At 39.3% G+C, this 24,960-nt stretch overlaps 1 protein-coding gene across 2 annotated transcripts in view; it reads left to right on the plus strand.

Annotated features, from left to right (window-relative positions):
• Positions 1-7,174: 7,174 nt before the first annotated feature.
• Positions 7,175-24,960, plus strand: part of NUCB2 (nucleobindin 2) — a 31,092-nt gene continuing 13,306 nt past the window's right edge. The window contains exons 1-5 of one of the 2 annotated variants that reach the window (XM_056353676.1): positions 7,175-7,373; positions 18,718-18,861; positions 19,500-19,607; positions 20,919-21,045; positions 24,329-24,432. In XM_056353676.1, coding sequence (XP_056209651.1) covers positions 18,718-18,861; positions 19,500-19,607; positions 20,919-21,045; positions 24,329-24,432 — 483 coding nt within the window. In that variant the 5' untranslated portion in view covers positions 7,175-7,373. The remainder of the gene's footprint in view (positions 7,374-18,717; positions 18,862-19,499; positions 19,608-20,918; positions 21,046-24,328; positions 24,433-24,960) is intronic. The other variant, XM_056353677.1, reaches the window with a different exon arrangement.

Genomic DNA, 24,960 nt, shown 5'->3' on the forward strand with positions numbered 1-24,960 from the left:
TGTCTTACCTCCTTCTTAAGCAAGATATCGTTCCTCTTCTGTCTTCTCTTTGCGGCTTTTCCACGTTGCTTCAAGTCTGAAATTATCCTTGTGCCCTGTACCAGTATTCATGTTTACCTATACCTTCAAAACAGTGAAACTTGCATTTTTTTTAAACTAGGCTTTCTTCCTCAATTTACTCTGTTCTTTCCTTGAGAATATATTATGGGTCTTGCCTCAGTTCTAACTATAGGCATTTTGGAGGCAAGATTGCACCTGTTTCTCCAGCCACATTTCCTTCTTTTGTTTCTAAGCACCCTGCATCTGTACCAGGTTTTGGTAAATGTGTATGTAAATAAACATCCCCTACAGAATAAAACCTGTCTATTTCCTTTTTTAATCAGTGTAGAGCTGAAATGTTCAAGGAAGCCTCCCATCTCCGATCTCTAACCTGAAGTCCTGAGTCACTGGCTTGCTCATTTAGAAAAATATATTTTATAGAATCTTACAGACATGTAAAAAAATACTCAAAAGGAAGTGGGCATAAACCTAAACATGTGGTTAAATATTTTGCTGCACCAAGGCCTAAACATTCCTGTTTCCAAATAAAGTTATTTGGCTGATAAATTTCTGTTTAAGAGTTGCTGAATTTAAAAGCTGAATCTGATTAAGCATGTTTACCTTTATAAAACATGTCCAGCTGAAGGAGAACCCTCTTTGATCAGACTAAGTTTTATTATCTTTGTTCTAGGGTAGCCACCTTATTAAAATTCAGTAAATAAAATTTTTTATTATTATGAAAACATTTATTTATCCTCATCCCTCTCAACTTTCTAAGTTCACAGTATATTTTATTTTTCCTTTCACTTAGAATATACAAAAAAAGAAAAAATATTTTTTGTAATTTAAAAATTAGAAAATCAGCCTTGAAAATTAATACATCACTCTAAAAACTCCAGCAGAAAGCCCGGTAGGTACATGCCCAAGAAAGGATAGGCAGAAGATGAGAGATTATATAGAATAGCTTTAGACTTACAAACTTTCACAAAGAGCTCACTTGTTCCATGTCTCAGCTGCTCAGTACTTAACAGAAAAGTGACCTGCAGTTTCTACTACTACATTTTAAATAGCTACAGTAACACTGGTAACTCATCTTTACTCTAGAATTTGAGTTTTGGCCAATATTAGAAGACAATAGATTTTTTCTTCCTTATCTTGCCAAATTAACTAGTGTAATGGAATTCTTGTAAAGAGTTGCAACAAATAGGGTTATGTAGCATTGAATAGATGACTAACACCAAAACAGGAATAAGAAGTCTCTAACAACTAACCAGAACAATACATCTTGTTTTTTGTTCCAATTAATCACATGACATGACCAGCAGCAGATCCACCAAGAGACCAAACTGCAAGCACTCCCAGTCACAAATAGGCACCCATCCTACCCCATAGCTGTGGTCATGCTGCCAGATGTGCCCCAGATCACGGGAGGGGACACAGGCACAGCCCCAGAAAACCAGGGATCCACCCTACCCAGAGGTTCTCTATCAGTTAAAGCAGGTTCCAGCCTGACATGAAATAGCCATATAGTATTTGGAGAGAGGAAAAATAACTAGCATAACTAACTAAGCTATGGTACAAATTTGTAATTGAAAGAGGGTGAAAACAATCTTGAAATAGTCAAAGCAAAGATAGAAATCTCTACTCCAAGAGCAGGTCTTACCAACAGCATGGGACCTGCGAGAAGGTGTGTGTGTGGAATTATTATTATCTTTCAGCAGTTGGTTATTTGTTTCTAAAACTACAAATTGTCACTGTATTTTTTTATTAAGGAGTGAGGTATCTCAAGTTTAGCATAGAATAGCTGTCATGCTGTAAGTGCATGCTGTGGTTTAATTCACAGCAACTTTATTAATAAATTCATACTTTTCGATTATGAAACAATAGGTTAGAAATATTCCCTACTCCCAGCCTGGAAGGGGTTCTTAAAAGTGACTGCAATTTTCAGCTTTGAATTACAACATTTTGATTAGCTCTATACAAAGTCTTTTGTTCTAAATTTCATTTCCTAGAAAGGCTTGTACTAGCTGAGAGTAATATACAATGCTCCTGCAATTCTACAACAGAAGCATGTATCTTGCCTCTGTAAATTCATCTCAGTTGTACAAGAAATAATAGATCAGTCCCATGTATCAGCTACTAGAGTAAGACAGTCTATGTATGAGTTAACAACAGAAGATCTGGCAAACTTTAGGCAAATATTCTTCACTGCATAAAAGACAGACTAGGCAATAAAAAAATTTTGCTAAAATTACAGCATAATTCCTCTAGCCCCTTTTTAGTCAATATACCTGTACCAGAGCTTAAGTGGAAGGAAGTAATTTTGTTAAGAGAAAACCTAACCCTGTTAGAAGAGACAATGCCTACAAAATATATAACTCTGGTACAGAACAGTGTCCTGAAAGCCAGGATATGGCCATAACTGATAATCTCTTGGAACCAATAACTACATTTGGATAAAGACTTTCCAACTGCTTATATACACCAAAGTAAAAAATAAGAGTAATATTAATCAGGGAGGACATGAGCTGTACTTGTTCAAACTGGGGAAAGATTCCAGGCAGAGGTCTGCCAGAGAAAGAAAACTTATGGCCCATACACTAAGCTAAGCAGAAACTCAAATAACTCCTCTGAAATCAGTGCCTCTTCAAGCAGACATAAGCCACAGAAGAGTTTCACCAGTGAATTAATTGCGTTCCTGCCTGCCACTTTCATGCAAAGTCAACAGCCCTCCTACACTGAATAAATTAGGCACTTAACAATGACACTCTTAACTTTACGATCACTATTTTATTTCCATTTCAGGTCTGTGGTTAAGTCTGTTAACTCACTGCTGTTGGGAAACACTGCAAGTTACTTCAGCAAGCCTCAGTTGTGTGGCCAGCAGGTACTTGTACACATCACAGGAAACCACACGTTGTGCTCGTTAAGCATGAGTTTTTCAATACCAGAAATGCGTTTCCACAGAGGCATGGAGAATAAATTCAGTTCTTATTTCTAGGGTTTTTTTTCCAAACTCAAACAAGTTATAATATAGCTTCTGTCACTACTGCTTCTTCTGATGGACAGAACTAGTCAGGAGTGTGTGGGGTGTGGGGGGGTGTATGTCAGTATTTTAGCACCAGCCTTGAAGTTATCAGCTTACTCTTTGGTTAAAACACAAACTAATGCTAATAAGTTTGCCTTTCTACCCACTTTTACTCTAAGGAAATGTTTGCTGCTCTCAATGGCAAAAGTAGCATCTATCACTGTTTCCCAGAGCAGGGAGAAAGAAGATGGGGATTTAGGAGTCAGAGTTTAGGACTACTGCTTCAGAGACATTTGACAATCTAACTTAATTCTGTTGATGGGAGTTTTAATATCAATAACTTTCCACAAAATAAAAATAACAGCAAAAAGTATCAAGGGCATTCTGATATATAGGAGCCTTCTTGAAATCCCACCTATTTCAACTAACCTACTGGAACAGTGTAACAACATGGTGGACAAAGTCAGTCCTTTCTTCCACTCTGCCATGCTGTGTCCAGTATTAAGAACTGTCTTTCTCAATTTCTGATTAAGGGAACTGCTTCCATTGCAATACTAAAATCCTCAGCAGTTTTCAAACCTTGCAGCTTCCTGCATGTTGAAACTGTAGTAACATTTAAGAATCCAGAAGGCAACTTCTAAACCATCTAAAACAGCAATTAAGCAACTTCAGAAGCTGTGTGGCTAAAGCCTATGGAGATCTAAGCTAAACAGACCCAAAACAACAACATATAAACCCAAAGGAATTAAGTGAAAGAAAAAAAAATAACAGCAAGAGCTAGAAAAAGAAGAATCAATCTCAATAAGCGTTAACACCATCTTGCAACTTACAACAGAAGAAAAGGCTGCTTTAGAAATTTAGATAGAAATTTAAAAACTGCTTTAGAAGTAAAGCAGGAAATCCTAACAGAACAAACCTTACCACTGCATTAAAGTGAGTGTATTTTAATCTACACCAAGATGAATTTTCTTGTATTCAGACATGCCAGGACTTCTCATGTATTGACCAGTGTCAGTACCACAATTGCACTACTGCCTGAGCACCCTGCTGGAGCATAAACTGGCCATGGGCATTTTTACCATTGTATATTCTAGATCAGCCATTGAAGAGCTTGAATGTGTCTGACTGGGGAAAACAACACTGTTAACATTAGCATCAAGGGCACAGCTCCACGCTTTTCCTCTTGATAATACTTATCTAATACTTAAAATAATTTCCATATCTCCCCCATGCTCCCCTTCTTTACTGTTACTAGTAGAGGCAGAAAAAAAGCATTTATTTTAAACACCCAGCAGCAAATTGATCTATCCTGCAGCCTTGCAAACACCTGTTCAAATACAGAAGACAAAACAGTATGGCAGTGTGAGGTAGGCTATGACATTAAACTACGGTGCAAAACGTGAGAACGATCATGTTCCCAGAAGGTCAGCCAAGTCATTTATGGCCAAGCACCACCCAACATGCTAGAGATTTTCTTTCCTGCCTTATCACGTAACCCGCTCCCGACAATGCGTAGGTGAGGACACTGTGTCACTGCCACGCAGGCAAAGCATGGTCTGCCTACGCACGTCATGCTTGTGCAGCCTGTGACGTGTCAAAAAGTCCGTCCCAACCGGCTCTCCTTGTGTAACGTCATGGTTTACCCTGATAAAATGCAGGGCCACAAGTTTACAGGTTTTTTTTGCATGTATTTGTGGCACATTTTCAACTGAAGTTTTAGGCATCATTGTACGTTTGTTTTAACAGTTCCCATCAGAACATCTATTTAGCTTTTTGCCATAAGTTGATCAGTGACATGTACATACAAATTTATGCTTAATAAATTCTAGTGCTTCCAGGTCCCAAAAATGATAGTCTACAAACTAGTAAAAAAACCCAACTTACCACAAAGCTCTGTTTCTAAAGTGAAAACAGTATAGGAAAATTATTTTATAGTATTGAACAGTATAGCCTTGAGAGACAGGGAAAGCTCCCATCAGTGTCAGGCCTATTATTTTAATAGCTTTCTATTACTACAGATGTCATTACAGACAGTTTACATTCCCATTTTTCTTTCACATGCATCACCCAGAAGCTACAATTTCAAACACCACTTTGGACTCCTATTCTCAATATAATTAAGCATTCAAAACCCCATGGGAGTTTCAAGTATCTTGCCTAGACTGCACAAATCCCTCAATAATGTATTTTCCCCTCTCATTTGCATAAACTATTGGAACAGTTTTAAAAAAAAACAACTCTCAACTTATAGATACTTATCTTGTAAATCAGAATAACAGAAACACAGTGCACAGTGGTAAACGTTTTTCAAGAATTTGTACATGTCAATACATATTTGTTCACACAGGACTACAGGCTCATAGCATGGAAACACATTAACAGGTTTCAACTAGAATCCATGCTTATTACAGAATTATTTTTATAGGTACTGTATTGTAGTTGCTACTGTTACAGCTAGTATTTACTTATCCACTAAAAATAACTTTTCTGAATAACTTCTGAGCAGTTTTAGTGCTGAATAAATACCTAGAATGCACAAAAGATACTAGTCCAAAAAACCAGGTACCACACTTTGAAACAGTATGGGAAAGGAAATCCACAAATCAAACCCCAAGCTTACACCAAGCATAAACAAATGTGCAGGCTGAAAAGTGTCCTAAATTGTTTAATCTGCATGGGGGCCAAGACTCTACCACTCCACCCTCTTTCCCTTTTTCTCCTCTGTTTACAAGAGGAAGGGAAAACCAAGCCTGAACAGAGTAAGGCACAAATAAGTGAAAAAGAATTAGGAAGAAGAAGGAGCAAACCTGGAGAAGGATGTCTGAAAATGCATTTTCAAATTCTCATGTATGGGTTCATGATTGGACACGTAATGGTGACAATTCACTGCAACCAAGAGGCTTCCACAAAATGCCCCTTGGTGCAAGGACCGAGTTTTTGCAAGAGGTACCAATGGAAGCCACGGCGTTCCTACAGAGGCCCAAGTGTTGTCTAAAACTCCTGCATTTTTGAAGGCTGATTTAGTGCTTAACTATAGGTGCACAGAGGTTAGGTTCAGCTGACCCTCTAGAGTTGTCAAGACTGATACTGATGAACGAAGGGACTTCGAATCGCAGGAGTCAGCTTCGGGAGACAAAACAAACATCCTCTTTTCGTGATTAAAGTCCTGTGCACTGAGACTACCTTGTTTATATTAAAGTCTGATTAATTTGCTCTTACAGTCCTTAGCTTTGCCCTACAAGTGAACTATCCTCATTATTCTACTAAAAATCACACCCCCAAAGGGAAAGACCCAGGCCCGCTAACAGACCCTTTCTCAGAGAGCATGCTACTGAGGCAATGAATATGCAAATGTATAGCCAATCATCTACATGGACCTGCCCTTCGGGCTGGGAAAGCGTGGTAAGATTTTGCATGCAACGTCTGTAAGACCTTGCAGATGAAGGTTGCAAATGTGCGCTGCGGCACGCTAGCTGTGTTTGCTAGCAGCCGGGCTTGCGCAACTCGGTAGTAAAACAGCACCTCGCCTCAGTGCGCGGGACTGGCGGCACTGCGGGAACGGACCCTAAAACGTGAGAGAAACGAGCTACCAAAGCCGTAGCTCCTGTCACCGGGAGCGGCTGGAGCTGCGGCCACCCCTCCGACCCCGAACAAACACCTTTTCCCTCAGCGTAGCCGGGGCCGGCTCCGTTCGCGCCTATAGCCGGGGGACGGGGCTAGAAATCGCCACCGTGGCCCAGGCCCGCGGAACCCACATCCCGGGGCTCCCCTCAGGACGGTCCAACGCTAACCGAGGCGGCCCGGGGCCGAGGCAGGGCTAGGGCAGAGGAATCGGCGTGCTTGGGGCCAGAGCTCGCCCACCGTACCGGTCCCCTCAGCGCCGCGCAGGTACGTTCCCGCCTCCCCCGTGACGCGAGCGGCGCGCGGCCGGGCCCGCCCCCACAGCGACCGCCACGTTACCTCCTCGGCGCAGGCGGCCGCGCTGGCGGCACGGCCTCTCGCGCAATCTCGCCTCGGCGGCTGGCGACGCCCAATCAGAATCCTCCGCGACTCCCAGGCGTGGGTCAGGCCCGACCAATCCCTACGCTATGAGGGGCGGGACCCATCCCCATGGCAACGGGAGCCGGGGCCGCCGGAGTGCTGTGGGGCTGTCGCGCCGCACCGTACCGCGCCGCAGCGTGCCCTGCCGTGCCCTGCTGCCCCTCAGGAGGACAACCCGAGGGGACGCCCCCTTCATCCCCGCGCGCAGGAGACACCTCGCCCTTCAGAAGCAGCGGCTGCTCTCCCGCCGCAGCGGGACGGAAAGGTAGTAGCATCGCCCGTCCCAGGCCGCCTGCGGGGCGGCGGTGCCACCCGGCGGTGGTGGAGGGGGGCCGCGGGAGGCCCCCGCGGGCCCGGAGCTGGTCGGAGGCCTGGCGGCGGGGCAGCTCCTGTCAGGGAGAGAGACGCTGGGCGCCGCCGGCGGGGGGACGCGCTCTCCTTCCTGTCAGACTTGAGAAGGCGAAATAACGGTGGTGCGCGGGGGGGCCGTGGCGGGCGGGAGCGGGAGGGCCGTCCGCCGGGGCTCGGGGCTGTCTGGCGGGAGCGGCTGAGGGGACTCAGAGCGGCCCGCGGGGGGGCGGGAACGGCTGAGGGGACCCAGAGCGGCCCGCCCCGGGGGAGGGGGGCGGGAGCGGCTGAGGTGACCCAGAGCCGCCCGCCGGGGAGCTCCCCGCCCGGCAGCCCTGCCGCCCGCCCCGCTGTGCGGGCCCGCCCGCCGCCCTTAGCGGGAACGCGCCCGCGGCCCCGCGGCACGGCCCGGGAGCGCCTGGCTTCGCAGCGCCAGCAGGCACCCGTGCGTACCTGGCGGCAGCAGCGGCAGCTGGGCTGGCTGGGAATTGCACAACCGCAGGAAAAACTTGGGCTGCTTTGCCCAGGAGGCTAGACTGGTTTCACTAGAAAGGGTATAGCTCTCCGGTATTGTGCTTACTGTAACACAGCTGGAGGAACTGGGTAAAATATTGCTTCACGCTTACCGTAGTGCAACCGGAGGGGCTCGGTAAAATACTGCTTTAAGCTTACTCTAGCTAGCCGCCGTTCTCAGGAAGTATTCTGGAGAAGGAAAAGGTTGAAATATGTTTGTAGAGGGGTAACTTTTTTAGTTGAAATGAACACGGCTGTGTTTTTCAAAAGAGTTTGCGTTCCGCAATGCTTTTTAGTAAGCCTGTAGGAGAAAAAGCCTCTGCTGTTTGAGTTGTAAGTATTTACTGTGGAGAAATAACATCTAGCGCTTTCAAAATTAGACCATCACAGTAACAACGAAGCACCAGTATGCCATGGCATCAAGGTCATCGTGGAGCTTGGTTTGGGGTTTTTTTGCCATGTTTTCTCCTGCTCTAAAGAAAAGTCCTGTAGTTGACTCGGTATTGGCGCAGCTCTACCCTGAGTTCTGAAGTGACTGCCTGTCTCAAACTAGACAGCATCATGGGAAAGATTCCTACTCTAAAGACTGGATAGGAGGTGCAGAGCCACTCACAGATTATTTGAAACCAGTTTTGTTGTAACCTTTATGGGCTTCTGTTTAAGATCCACAAAGGGTTTAAGGAGAAGCCCATGTGAGCGCCTGTGAGCACTTAAGATGGACTTTTCTTTTACTGTCACCTGCTACACAATGATCTTGTAGTCACAGTGCAACATCCACTACAGGCCACAAATGATTAACCTTGATTTCATAAAGTACCACCAAACTGTGATTATATATTTTCCCATTTACTTGCTACTGTAATCTTTGGGATGGTGGCAGTATTTTATTTTAGAATAAGAAAGTTACTTATATATAAGTAATAACTCTGTCTTTGAACAGCTGTGTTGTACTAGAGCTCTGTGTACCTCATTCACTTCTAACCAAGATAATTAACATTAAAAAAAAGGGGACAACAAAATTATAAATTAATATTGCCTGTTGGGTCTGCTTAAAACTTCCATTAGCTATTGGATGCGAAGGCATCTAATGTAGGCGTCGATGTAAATTTGCTTGTGACTTGATGCTATAATACAGCTTGAGATACCATTATTTGATACCTGACATTATATTTAGAAAACCCCATCAAGAAATAAAACCTAAGCAACAACAACAAAAATAATTATATTTTGATAAGACTAAGGAGAAGTTTCCATAACTTGGCTGTGTAGTAATGGTACTGCTGCTGAACATAAACTTTCAGTTCACATAAGCCAAGTTAAAGGTCGTCTGTCAAAAGCCGCCCCCAAGCGATATGTATATAACTGAAATTGTAATCATGGAAGGGGAGAGCTGTAGTTCTTTGAGATAATAAAAAATGTGAAATATTATTATATTGACTCAAATGTCAGAGGTGTGGAAATAATATTGACTGATACTTTTAGTGATATACTGACTAAACACATGCACTTTACAAGAGAAAGATAAAATCCTTTACTGTTAAGTTAAAAGCCGATATCAGTGTTGCCTCTATTTGAGCTCCTGTGCAACGAAGGTGTTTATCTAGTGAGGTATTGTGCTCTTGTCTGTTTGATTGCTCAGTAAGTAGAAGAGATCTTTCTGAAGTTCTTGTTAGGCAGTAAGAGACACAAGCCTTCTGGACAGGAATACGCTTGTATGTAGCTAAAAACATGGCCAGGTACTTAAGCCAAATTGGATGAAATCAGAGGCAAAATTATTGTTAATTTCAACAGGTTTTGTTCTTATGTACTATTCATTCTTCCAACTGTCAAATCATGTAAGAAACTGCATTTTATTAGAACCTTTTGAATCATATTCAGTTGTATATATTAATATTCATCATAGGTAATTCAGGAAAGATATAGACCCTTTTAATGAATACATTTCTCATGCTTTGTATTCTTTATAAAACATATTTGGATTCCTAAGCAAGTAGAAATTATGCAAATTCTGGAAATAAGTGTCATTACGCAGCTATCATTAAGTGCCTAAATATTTTTACATCTGGCTCCATATCATTAGATTTAGATTTATCCTTGTTAGCTATTTTCTTTCCAAAGAGGAAAAAAAAGTACTTTGAAGTTCTGGGGCATTCAGGGTTTACTTTAGCATCACCATTTGTTGCTGACTAGAGCAAAATGCATATTAGTAGAATAATTGAAATACTTTTTGATTTGAGATTAGAGTTTGAGTAAATATTTTGGTTGCATGTAGTAGCATCTGTGAAACAAGGTTGCTTTTTACACCAGCACTGAAAATTGCTGTTCCCAGTTATACAAAATGAATTTGCGAGATTCCAGGTGTTCTGTTTTGTTCAGTATGGGAACTGGATGCACAATACAGGAAGCTACATTTGTAGTGGTAATTTTTTTTTTATTTGCTTTTGAAGTTGGTAAGGGTTTTATCAAGTATGCATTGAACTCAGTACAAGGTTTGCTTTGAGTATTGGCTTCATAAATCATTTTCTTTTGAGCCAACTTTACTGGAAAGAACTGATAAAATGCAAGTTCCTTTTAAAAACAAGACTAATATGTCAGCATTCTTCAGTTAGTAAGGTAGCTTTGTAGACACTGATATTAATTTTTCTGAAACAATAATAGGGAAGTTTCTTGGAGGCGGGTAGTACTGTGTGCATGTGTGTTTGTGTGTGCGCACAGGTGTTTAAACAATGATCCATTAACATTGCAGCAAGAATTAAAAACAGTTTCCTTTTCAAACTTTACTTGACAGAGATAAGCATGTGGAGCAGCAGCCCTAGGTTTTGCTTCTGTGCCATCTTTATTTCTGTTACAGTTGCATTGTAAATAGTACTTGTTTCTTTCCCTCTTGAGAATTCATAGTTTGTGTTACTATATGGTATCCCCCAGCATGTGGGTGACTCATTTAATAGAGCAGCTGAAGTGTATTTTTTTAAAAAAGGTTCTGTCAGCAAATGTTGTACTACACGCAGTTGAGGCATGCTGTCTTTTCTGAGAAGCTGAAAAAAGAAGCTGTTCTACCAGCCAACTTTTAACTGTAAAGAGAATGAAGCAGATCAAGTGCAGTGAGAAAAATATAACAAATACAAGTAAAAATAAATTAATTTAAGCAAAGTGAACAGTGTGAGAGGAAAGGATTCTGGTGCCTTTATGTACTTAAATCATACTGGTTTATATACAACTCTTTATGTACAGTATTAAAATGCTTCCTGAAAAAATAAGGAACGTCTCCTAGTGCAGAGAACTGAGCCGGATGTACTCTAACAAAAGGTTAGGACGGCATGTCCAGGATGAAACCTGTTAAATGATGGCTAGAAAAAAAGAAGTGACATCCAAGTCGTGGGGTTAATGGACAGCTTTGACAGAAGAGGAGAAAATGCTTGAAGGATAGTGAGAGGAAAACTGTTGCTGCTTGTGTGGGTGGGACATTTACTGAAAGATGAGAGAGGAAGAAATGATGCTTGCATATTAACTTTTAAAATGATGAATTCTCATTTGGGAAGAAGAGTATGCAGGTGTCTGTATTTTGAAAGGTAACTTGTAAAGGGAAAACTATTGCAGATTGTAGCCATTTCCCTTTCCATGTCATTTTCTGCTCATGGCTTCAATGAGAAGTCTGTATCTGGAGGACTGGTAAGTTAGTGAAAAGGCTTCTTCACCACAACCAGAGGTTTAGCTTAGCATGTTGCACTTGCTTCTGAAAATTGTTGCCACATTTTAGGCATGCTAATAACAGATTAACTCATTGGCCTAACATAGTGAAGAAGATGCGTTAACAAGAGCCTCAATGACTTTTCATCATTGGTTAAGGTATGATAGCTTACAGCATCTTTGCAGCAAGTCCTCCTGAAAGAACAGGGAGGAACCAACACTGATATTTCAGGGATTTCCAGACAGAAAATATGGCAGAAGAATGATCTGTTTCTGCCTGATTTCAAACATTTAATTTATTTTTTGTAAGATTTTGAGGGCTAATCAATTAATATCTTTGCAAATAATTTTTAAAGAAATGGAAACCCCCATAAAATTAAACATTCTCAATTTAAACTGTGATATAGGGACAGGTATATCACTATTTCAGAGAGGTGAAAAGATTGAAAGCGCTGAAGGAGTACTTTACATAGTTCAGATATAATATTTGTAATACTCTCATTTTAGTACTGAGGTTAGAATATTCTTAGAAAGGTGAAGATTAGTAGATCTATTTTATCTATTTCCTGCATATGAAGATTGTTCCTCTTTCCAATGTACAGCATTAAAATAGGAAGTCACAGTGCAGTCTTGACTATAGGGACTATCCTGCATGTCCACACTGTATCTCTTCACTTCCATAACAGATACAGGAGGTGTATGTGAAATTTTACAAATAGGTAGGCTTATTTGTGTATTCTATGGGTCAATTTATGTTTACATTGCCCATTATGATACACATGCATTTGGCAAGTACAGACATGCAGTATGACACCTAGAATATTGTGCTGTCATGCTTCATAATTATCTGCTGAGCCTCTACATGTGCAGACACTATGCATTATACACTGATATCACTACATGTTCTTGCCTATCTCAGTTTTAGAAAATTTGACATTGGGTGATACTATTTTAAAAAGACTTGCGCTTTGGTAGGAAGCTGGTGGAGACATCAGTACCAAATTATGCTGTTTTCTGGGAAACAGGTATTATGTTAATGAAAAGTAAATTTTCAGTTTTATATTATAAACACCTGGCAGTTGTATAAGATAGGCATGCTAATGCTGTGTTTAGCCGCTTGTGTTAATGTTGCTAGAACAAACTTTAGAAGCTGCATTTTGTACTTATCTTTCAGATCCCTTTATAATTCAAATGTCCGATCCTGTTCCACTGAAGTTGATAGGAATTTATGATTAACTTCAGTGAGATCAACGTCAAGGTTGCTGGCAGACAGCCTGCTTCTTTTCTTTTCCAATTGTGTTTTCCTGTTCATGCAAGTACATTTGTGGCTCTGTTTCATGCTGACTATCTCATACTTTGGGCTCTCGCTCTGTTTTTTTTAAATACTTTATACTTGGAGAGGTTTTTATTTTTCATTTTCCCTGAAAGCTCAGGATGTTGGCTCTGTTTATAAACTACAGTATTTGACAGTTCTAGAGCACTACTTTTGTGATTAGTTGTCTTTATGTATTATAAGTAGAAATGTTTGTTTATCCCTCTAGGGAAGATGAGATTGATTTCTGATACAAGCAGATCAGAGTTGTGCTACCTTTTCATCTAGGTGAGCTACATGTCTTTGACTAAAATCACTTAATTTCCAGGTGGCAATTGTAGCATTAGCTCTGTCCATCTGTCTTTAAAAGTAACTAGTCAGCTGGGCAGATCCATAACAATTTATATTTTTATGACACTATATAGTAGTAGGAAGAATAGTAATAATGCTGGGCTCCAGTGACACACCCATGGCAGGGCACGGGGAGGTGTGCTGACAGTGCATTATGTGCCACTGATGATAATGATCAAATTGACGTTGATCCTCTTCTGCAGCACTATGACTGTCTGTTCACTTGGCAGCTCCTAGTTCTTACAGAAGAAACTACATCCCTGGGTCAGACACACAGATTTGCCCTAAATTGCTTGGGAAGGGAGAGGCATCCAGGAGTGGGTTTCTCAAAAGTCAAGAACTCTCGAAGGTAGCTTGGTAACAGGCTGAGAGTGGAATTAACTGTTAATAGTAAAGTGTTTAGTGGAACAAAAACTGAAACCCCAGTTTTCTTCTCATCCTGCCTCTTGTCACTCTTCCCTCTAGTTGCCAAAGTTGAGAATCATGCTGAGTTTTTTCTTGCAGCTGATTAATATTAGAATTTTCAATAGGCCTGCTTTCTCTCTTCTAATACCTGTCAGAAAAGAATGTGCTCAGTGACTCAGTTGTGACTGTCACACTCTAAAGGGTGATGCATGTCTTAGTCACCTGCATTTGTTGGGGGAATTTGGCCGAATATGGTCTTGGACCATAGTAGATACCTAAATACAGTAACTCTATCTGCAGTAGGTAATTACTTTTTATTCTAATACATATATTTCCAATTTAATTGTTATAGCACAGATTGTGTAAACAGTTGGGTTCCTCAAAATGCTACAGGAAATACAGTGTTAAGCATAGTAGTCTGCAAAGTCAGCTGCAATGATAGAGATATTTTTGCTTATCTGTTTTGGTCTTCTCTGCTTTTAATCCTTCCTGGTACTTGTGGATTTTTTGGCCGGTTCTATCGAAAGAGCTACGATAAAAACACCCTGTGCACAACCTGAAACAAAACATGCCCGGTGGGCAGTAGATAGCCTTCTTTACAGAGCAGCTTATTACAGCAAATAGATGTGAAGAACATACTGTGATATCATCCAGTCTCTCTCATTATGTATGACAGCATGTAATTATAAAGGTTGTTATTTCCAAGGGAATCCAAATTGCCCATGAGCACAAATCCCACAGAAAGTCAGCAGATCCAATTGTACTTAGTTTGATTAGGACTTTTGGTAGATACCTCTGCAGTAGCCGGCAGAGCTTAGTTTAGGATGATAGGGCTTCAGGTGCCCGTCCCAAATTTGCTGGAGATTAGTATTCCCTCATACGAGGTTTGGCAGACCAACATGGTTGCTTCTGTCTCAGTTGTTTCAGTTCAGCATGGATTTTTTAGGTTTCTGTTTGCCTGAGTAGTATGGGGGTGTGCCCCCCTCCCTTCTTCCCCCCGCCATAAACTAACAATCCCCATCTCCACAATTATTCACATTACTAGAAGTTGTAGGTCAGCAGTTTTAAAAAGATTATATATGTCTTTAAAATGAGTCAAAGACCAGGTGTCATTGTTGAAAGTGTTGGCTTTTAGTACTTGCTGTAGGCAGAGTGAATCTATGCCAAAACTATGGCTGGCACAAAAGTTTCTGGCTTCCCTGCCATGGTTGATTTCACTACATGACCTGTTGGTTTTACATGAAATGAGCGTGCTCAAGTAATAGCCATATATGATTTTCAAAAACACTGGTTATATACCTTACATAACTTGAGTGGCTTAAGGTAATATTAAATTAATTTTATTACTATAATTTTGTGTATGTGAAAATATACATTCTGATATAAAAATGTTGGGAAGATGCTTACTGATTTATCAGGCATCCAAATGTTGTTTGGTTTTTGTTTAAATTGCCAGAAGCTACAGTTTCTTGAAATGAATACTTCAAACATACATAACTTAAAAAAAATATTCTAAAAATACTAGGAGTATAGTTATTATAGTCATATACTTTATAAGTCCCTTGGTTTTTATTAGCTTTGTTTCATATCTGTTGCCTAGACTTCCTGCGTACTTAGGGCCTTTCACTTACGAGCTTACTAGGCTGCCTCGTTCATACTCTGCAAGAATTTCAGCAAGATGGATTTTTGTTTTACCTGTAAATTTTTTGACTGTGGTGCTCTGTGTTTAGAGAAGTTATTGCCCAGGCTGTTTCTCCAGAATCTCTCAAAGTAGATTTTGAGGTTCAGTTCTCTCTTATTAATTTTTTTTTCAATACACTTAGGTGATAGACACTGAAACAAGTGTTGACCTTACTTTTACTTTCTTTCCTGTTTCTTTCATCTGAAAAGGAAGGGATGCTTCCTCACAACTGTATCTCAATCTGCTTTGGAAGTGAAGTATCACCTTGCAAATATTCTCAGACCAACCTATAGAATTTATAAACCTTTCTTGTTAAGAAACAATGATCTGATAAAATCCGTAGCATAGCCTAGGCCATCCAAGGTTGTTCTATTTCAATTCAGATATTAAAGGACTGGAAAAGCTTCAGAGAAGACTAACAAGCATGATCAAAGGTCTGGAAAAGCTTCTGGAAAAGGAGTCAGTAGGTAAGCTAGCACACTTTAGGCTAGAAGAGTGAGGACTGGTATATGATCACGGTTGGTGAGCTGTAGTATGGAATTGATAGTTAAGAAGTTGTTACATCTCTTCAAATGCAAGAACTTAGGGGGTCATTGAATGATGTAAATGGATGTCAGGTTCAGAGCAGAGGTGGTTCACCCAGCCTGTGTTATCTGTGGAACTACTTGCCATGTTTGTCATGTTGTAGGTAGTCGGTTACAGAAACATGTTTTTCTATTTCTGTCCAACCTGCTGCATAAGTTAAGTTCTTTCCACTTTCCATTTGTTGTATTCAAGCCTACATGGTGATCTAGCTGTGTTTGTATGTTGACAGCTATATCAAAATGCCTAAAATAACAGACACCAGTGTTTAGAGAATGACTTTTAACACCAGGCATGGCAATCTACTTTTGGAAAAAAGAGGACAGACATTAGGTGATGTTGCCCATGCAAGACAGAAAAAATTAAGTGACAGTAGGGTGATGGTTGCCTGCCAGCTAGAAGAACTGATGGCCTGCGTAATATGTATTGACTTATTAATGTTGTCCATGCCACTGATAGATAAAATGAGCTGTGTCACTAACAGACTCCAACTGATGGCTCTAGTTCAGGACCTCCCAGCAGCATTGTTAATCCTTCCTAGTAACCTAGCCTGGCCTGAAGATCCAGTATGAGGACTGGCAGGGAGACTTCTGGGCAAGTCCATTAACTTGGTGATTTGGTTTATAAAAAGTCATTCAGATAGTACTGGAAAATACTCAGTCTTGGCATCTACATCAAGATTAGTAGACATGAAAACCTAGTATTTGTTAGTTATTATCATTTCCTGAGATTAAATTCTGTTGAAGTCACAAACGTAGGCACAGCATTTATACAACAATATTCTGTAAAACCATCTGAAGTACCGGAACTTGGGCATTTTTAAAAGTGATAGTGAATGACTAACTCCTTCATTCATCAGTTCTATAGTCCCTGCAAGCCACCAGCTTCTGTACACGTGTGGGAATTAATTTACTAGTTCCAGCAAATCAGTCTGGGTTTGGGATTTTTTTGGTTCTGTGGTTGTTTGTTTTATAGGGATGACCTAGAGAAGCGTATCAGGCTTGCTGTTGTGGGTCTGACAGTAGTGTTCTGACAGTATTCTGACACTGAATCCAATACGTTCAGTATGGCAGCAACAGTGGCTCCTGCTATCCCATCTGGTAATGATCAGATGTTAGTCGTTTTTTAAATGAAAGTAACAGTTATTTGCTATAACTGTGCAGAATCCATTTAGGCTTTTTTTTGCTGAAGATGTGATTAAGAAAAACCATTTTCAGAGAATTCTTGTTATTCTTGACCCTTTGACATATAAAACAAAAGATGGATAGATGGGTGTATTTTTATCTCCAGCTATTTCTTCATCCCCAACAAAAGAAAGAACATCTTTGCACATCATCTGTGCATTTCTCACTTTTTTTCTTAAGAAGAGTGCATTCTTTTAACTTAATAAATGTATGAATAAAGGGTGTCAACAATGTTTAATATTGAGTAGGTACAGTTATCTACATTTATTGCCTTAATAAAGGGGCAGCTTAATCCAAGCAATAGTAATGCTTCACTGTCAAGTACCAGAGCATGTAGTCAGGAAAACTGGCATTGACACCGTAATCAGTTTGTCCCTCCTACCCTGCTAAAAAGAGGTTTGCTGCTGGCGGACATAAGTACTTTTAATAGAATTACTTGCATGACTAGTTACAGCACTTCCACAGAAATTCTCCTTGTACCAGGTACAATTTTGATTTGTTTGTACGTATCTTAAATATTATGTCTTCTTCTTTGACATATCTAAACTAATTTTAGACAGTACTTGACTGGCAACTTTCACTTTCCAGGAGGTGATTTATATTATTAATGTAATACTGGAGTTTGCTTAAGCTTTTGATAGAATATCCAGAGACAGTGGACTGTCATAGGCTGAATTGTCTCAAGAACCTGACTTTGCTGTCAGATGCTGGATTACCATCATTATTTTTCTAGCTGGATTTCCTGTACTTGTGCTGTTTAAATATTCCATTTTACCAGTTTCTGAATTAATTGAGCTATTTTTAACCAAATTTGACAGAGGGGGAAAATACAGAGATCAAGAACTCTCAAAAGTGCTCAGTGCTCATCAAACTATGTGCGAGTTAGCCCCGTATAAGACACAAAGTCTAGGGGAAACTGGCTTAATGCCTCAGCAACAATTTCAGGTAGTGTGAACACTTTTTTCAGGAATCTCTGTCAACTTGAAATACGGGTATAACACGGATTAAAATTATTTTTCCTGCAAATAAACTTTGGAGGGGATCTCTACTCCAGATTAGGCAAACTACTCCATTGCTGAAACAAAAACTACTGGTATTGCTACTCTAAGATCTGATTCAGTGTCCATGATTATCTTCAGGAGTTTGCCAATAATTTCAGCAAAGACATGGTCAGAGTAGGAACGTCATATCAGTATTAGTTATGCAAGACTTGGCCATCCTAAACAATGTATGAACATTGAGTGTTCCACCTGTTATGCAGAGCTATTGATAATACCTCAACATGTTAAAAACCTCTCACCATTTACAGTACAATTTAGGTTTGCCACAGAACTGTAAGATAATCTGAGGAAATCTGCTTGTGTAATAATGACTTTTAAAAATTAAAACCATATTTAATTCTTCGAGTTTTAGTGTTCTTTGAGAGGAATAGAAGATGTGGGATGTCGGTTATTAGAGGTATTTATATAGGAACAGAAATATATTTTAATCAGTACGGTATGGTAACATTTTTAATGTTAATTTTTGTAACTTGGTCTCATTTCAGATGAAGTGGCTATCTGTCCTGCCCCAACAGTGTATTTTGCTGATGACATGTCTCCTAATGGTCTCGGAAGCTGTACCTATAGACATAGATAAGACAAAAGTCAAAGGAGAAGGCCACGTAGAAGGAGAGAAGGTAGAAAACCCAGTAAGTGTAATGAAATTTATCTAATTAGGTATTTTTTCCTAATTGTTAGTAATCTGGCTATAGCAGATTGCCTTCATGAAATTTAGATGTTCTTTACCGGAAGGAAACTAATATTAGCTGGTATTCTCATACAGTCTACCATCTACTTTGGTAAGGTTCCATTTAAATTTGTTTTTTATATTTTTTTTCCTGTGATCTGCTAAAAGTGAGGTGGCACGTGGAAGGAATTCACCAATTTGCAATAGGAAGGATTGCTAATGTTCCACAGAGACTTCTTTCAAGCAACTGAGTGGTAGCTTAGGAAATTCCACTCAGTGATTCCATTTCAGTGTTTCAAATAGAAGAGTAATGAATGAATTTCACTGTTTAAAAAACCCACCAACACTATATTAACATGACAGATGCTTCTGTATTACATGGATTCTTAAACACGTTTCTCTTCCTTGTCAGTTGCTGAAACAAATGAGTCATGAGAATAAGTTGTTATAGGACAACGATGCAAATGAGAAAAAACTAAGCTATGTAAGAGAGTATAATGCCTGTGTTGCTGAGACTTAAGTTTCAGTTTAATCACTGTATTTTAAAAAAATGAAGTGTTTGGTAGTTTATTTTCTCAATTTCACATTCTTTTTTTGAAGGATACAGGACTTTATTATGATGAATATCTCAGGCAAGTAATAGATGTCTTGGAAACAGATAAGCATTTCAGAGAGAAACTCCAGACTGCTGACATAGAGGAAATAAAGGTAGGTACAAAAAAAGGAGTTAAATTAAGGTTAACTAAATCCATAATCATGACCCATGTATGTTGTATTCTTTCTTCCTTTTTCTTTTTTCATACTCCTCTCAATTTTTGTGAGCTTAAATTTCCTCACCTTTGTATTTACTTAGGTATTAAGAGTTAAATACCTAATATCTAAAATCTAGTAAGAGTTAACTAGAACTTTGTCTTTAGTCAAGGGACAGCAGCACTTCTGTTCGTTAAATATCCCATAGTGTAGCATAAACCCCCCCCCCCAACAACTTATATTTGAATGCATAGTTTCTGCCTGTCTACTAAAAAGCTGCTTTCAGACTTCGTACAGGTAGGTGAACCTTCCTGTACATCAAAACAGCTGCAAGCGTAGCTCTCACTCACTTGCCTGCTAAGTAATTTGGAACACCATTTTGAACATAGATGTATATTGGCCTTCTGAGGTTAAGATAGTATGTCACAAATGAGTATGATGATATAGAAAAGAATGACAAGGCAGTCAGATTTTAAAGTCTGGGGAAATTGAGGAGTTGTGCGAGAGGTAAAGTCAGTGTATTTAGGAATAAAATAGAACTCTGGCTTTCTCCGTTGCTGTCCTTTCTTTTGTGCGAATCCACAAAGCACTCTCTCCTAAACCTCACCGCATTCTTGTCTTTTCAACTTTAGTTCCTGGCTGTAGGTGGTGGCTGTTCTGCACTCCCTTTTATGAGCTAGAAATTCAGCAAGGGACAGGTAGGAAACTAAAGAGGAGAACCTGCCTTTTGCATTTCCTTTAATCCCTCATGTTGCCATTGGCAGCTTTTGGCTCCTTTTTCTTCTGTGCTACATCTAGTGTAACCCTTGAAGATTACTATCCATTTCCAGATCCTGTTGAATATTCTTGCAATACATGTTGGTGGCTGTTGCTGTGCTTGTACCCTCTCAGGTCTTACAGCAGTCATCAAGTGGGTGAAGAGCACATCATTTTGTGTGCATCTCACAGTTCTTTTGAACTAATTTGATCAAGAAATTTGTCACTTAAACATTGTTAGGTATTGCTGCTTCAAGGTCATGATTTTGCCCTTTGGAGGAGCAAGATACTTAGAAATTCTCTTTTCAGAAAGCTTTTAGGATTCCTGTTTCTATAGCCATAGGCTTAAAAAAACTTGAATCTGCTCTTTGAAAAAAAATTGAGATTCTTATATTGTGGGCTACAGTATTGCCAAAGACTGCCACTAGTCTGCTGTCCTGCAGCTCATGTCTAATGGGAATCCTGAAGGCTACTTTCTTCTAGTTTTTATACATAACTTCTGTTTTTTGACAGAGTGGAAAACTAAGCAGAGAGCTTGATTTAGTAAGCCACCATGTGAGAACACGGCTGGATGAACTAAAAAGACAAGAGGTGGCGAGATTAAGAATGTTAATTAAAGCTAAAATGGATTCTGTTCAAGGTAAGAACACAAAATTTAACTAGGTGAGTTAAGAGGTGGGGTTGTGTTGGAAAGGTGCCCAAAGTCCATCAGTTATGCTTTGTTTGTTGTCAACAATGACTGTAAGCTGAAAGTGAGTGTCCTGTCTGAGCTGGCCTATGTCCAGTAAAGACCCACCTTTAAAGGAAACTGGGGAGAAGAGAAAAGCCATCAATGTTTTATAAATAACTAAATTTGATTTTGGCAGTGGATTTTTCAGTTATTTCTAATTTTTTTCAACGTCTTTTTGTATTTTTGTAGACTACAGATTATTCACTGAGAACTAGTGATACAGTAGGACTAGGTTTAAGAATACAACATGACCTAGCATTTCATGTCTTTATGGAGTAGAAAACAAATTTATTTTTTTAGAGTCAGCTAACATGGAAGTTTTCCTTTTCTCTTTTTAAGTTCCCTTTCCACCAGTAAGAGTTACTGTATAGATTTATAACAAACATTAAACGTTTTGATTTAGAAGATAATTCTTCTAATTTTGGGGGCCGTTTTAAACTACTGAATAAAGAAAAACATTTGGAGTAAAAAAAATTCTCTGTAGAATTTTCTTAATTGCTAATGAAATCATACAAACTCAGGCAATTTTTTAAATAAAGTATACACATTTCTAATGAGTGATTCCTGTGTGTTTGTGTGGAAAATGGTGCTATCCCTTTTTATTTCTTATTACTGAATAATTTTTAAAGCTTACATTTAGAACTAATTCTGTAAATTTCTCATTAGTGGTTTCCTTTTGAAAAGAATTAGTTGCTCATAAATGAAGATCCTGATGATGGACTATATCATCTTGTTTCTGAAATGCTGTTTTTTCACAAAGAAACTCTAACAAAAGGGGCTTAATTAGCTTATGTAGAGTATTTTTTTATTAAAAACGTTTGCAATTTATGGGGAGGGATCACACTGAATTGAATAGGTAATGCATCAATTTAAAATGCTCCCAAGAACTGAGGATCTGTCTTCTGGCTAAGCTAAACTTAGAGCTGGCACATAGACTGAAGAAGCAAGCATGTGCAAATACATGTTTATGGGGATGTTACTAGGGTTAGGAAAGCATCAGAATACTTTGGGAAAAAAAGATACCTTGCCAGTGAGGTCTTTAGGTGCTACCATAGTATAATTTATGAATAATAACGTAGAGTTGGCTGAGGGTGTCAGATCACCTTTCTGTCCTTTGCTTTGTTTTAATGAAAGTTCTAGTCTGGAGAGTACAGTTGACTGGTAGCTAGGCAGTGCAGGCCAGCAGTAAATCATCCACAGGAGCCAGTGCATTGCCTCACATACCTGCCAGACCCCACGTTCATCTTCTTCCTCCAACAGCTCTTCAGCTGCCAAGAGTCATGTCTTATGTTCCTGTTGCAGGCAAGTGGGCCAGTGACATCATGGTGACACTCGCAGTAAGCTATTTGACTGCAGCTAACAATACCCAATTGTGTAGTAATTTTGTGTATTTTTAAATTTTTTAGTCGTTTAATGGACTGGTTACTTCTAGCCCTCTCTACTTCCATAAATCAAGAGTAACTAGTAGAGTGTGCTTTAGCCCCTGGCAGATCAGATCTGTTACAGCATAAGTGTGAGATCTTACATTTGGGAAAAAATAAGAACGGATTATTGCAGTTCAGAATATTCAGATGACTACTAAGATACGAAAACATCAGGAGTGGGAAAATGTTTTGTAAAATTTATAATCAGTCCTGCCAGTGAATACTCCACATCACATACAACTATGGCCAAATTATCTATGAAATACAGCTGCATCTGTACATCTAGGCAACATCTTGGAACATGTAGAAAAGAACATTGTACAGTAACAGCAGGCAGAGCTGTTTGATTTGCTTTTATTTGTTCTGCTAATCTTTTCCCTTATAACACCACTAATATCTTAGTCTTCTATCTGATCTAAAAAAAGAAAAAAAAAAGCACGTAGCCCCCCCCCGTTCTTTTCCCTCTCAGATGATCAGATTTTTTAAAAATCAAGCAGTTTTGAGATTATATTCTGCATATATTCAGTCCTAATCCAGACATGTTTTTAAACATTTTCAGCAAGATCGTGGTAGACTGATCACTACAGAACAGTTGAATGTTAGGGGTTGGGTCACAGATAATGCAGTAACGTGACAAGTAAATACTGTCAAATAGAATGGGTCTTTTCCCAAAATACAAGAAATGGAGGAAAATGGATTTAGGGGCTGGGGTTTTTTTGTTTGTTTGATTTGCTTTATTTTAAGCCTATTATTACACTTCTAAAAATGTTTCAAAAACAGGTGAAGGTTCGTATATTTCAGCAGAAATTACGATCTCACTAGAGAGGAATGACTGTTGAAATCTGCCCCAGTAAGCATTTGTTGTTTTGTGACAATACAAACACAGCCTTGAGTGTAAAACAAATAGCTGGCCAAAGAACAACATGTTCAAAATTGTTTCCCAATTTTTTTTAAACAAATAAAATATGCTTTGTTAAGCCATCTGGTAAAAGCTTGTCAAAATTGTTATACATATATCATAGTGTATGCTGCTTAAGATAGCATTGTTATCTAGCATTAGCAGTCAGAAACCATGGTAACAGCTAGGAAAGCCTGTTGTAAAAATGTGTTTTGTTGTTAGTGCATTGTGTACTGATACTGTTGGGTACCATTCCTGTCATAAGGAAGAGAGAAATGTTTGCAGCTTTTAAGACACAGGACCTGACTGTCCACTGTCTTGCACTTCTTATTTTGCATAAATGAGTATCTGCTTATCTGATTGATACAATTCTACACATATTGTACATACATCTTTGGCCAGATATAAGCCATTTGCAAAATGTACAATGCAATAGAAGAGTCAGACTTCTCCCAGTTCAGGAAAAAAGATGCAAGTTGTTAGCTTTGATACTGCACATAACTTCAACTATCTCATTTATATAAAAGAGAATAAAATACTTTTCTTAGTTTGTGAAGCCCAAGTTGATTGTCCTTTTCCTTGCTGAAGCACAAGCCTTAATGTGTGCATGTTAAATTGTTGTGTGCAATGCAACACTGACACGTCAGAAGGAATATAGTGCAAACAGCTATCAAGTTTGCCGATGTCCTTCAGGAAAAGCAACTTTGGAAGCGTTGCTATAGTTTCCTCCAACAGTTAAAAAAATCATCCAGTCCTTAGGGAGCCTCAGGTACTTAAAAGGCACAAGCTCCCATATCAAAGTTTTTAACTTCCTGACTCACTTGATTTCAAACTTATTTTAATGTTTTACATTTGTATCTTTCTCTTTCAGACACTGGCATAGACCATCAGGCTCTCCTTAAACAGTTTGAGCACCTGAACCATCAGAATCCTGACACGTTTGAACCTAAAGACTTAGATATGTTGATCAAAGCAGTGAGTGCTAGATATAAACTACTGTGGGGTTTTTTGCTTTTAATTATTATGCTTTTTTCCTCTGGTAAAGGCAAATCATTTTATATATACCACTTTTTTTTTTATAAATAACATGCAGTTTTCATTTTCAGAGAAGTCAGTTGTCTGCATTGCACACGTGAAAACTGTTGTCAGCGTTATGCTAAAGAGCCTATAAATTTTTGGGTGGCATCTTAACAGGCTTGCATTCAATGTGCTAATACAAAGAACTTCGGGAATAAAATGCACCTTTCCGGGAACCTTTAAATTAAATAAAGCTTTGATAGGGGTACATTTTTACCAAGTGTATTTTTCTGATTTCTATTTCTAAATTTATTATTATTTAGGCATCTCACAGAATGACATGAATAATCATCCCTAAACTAGCCATTTGAATTTTGGGATCTATTATATATATGTCAAGCTGCGAAACCACAGCAGAGTAAAATTTAAGATAACAGTATTATAAATTGCATATGCTGGGCATGGCATTCAGTGCCTAAATTTTAG

Source organism: Falco biarmicus, chromosome 10 (assembly GCF_023638135.1).
Source record: "Falco biarmicus isolate bFalBia1 chromosome 10, bFalBia1.pri, whole genome shotgun sequence".
Taxonomy (NCBI): domain Eukaryota; kingdom Metazoa; phylum Chordata; class Aves; order Falconiformes; family Falconidae; genus Falco; species Falco biarmicus.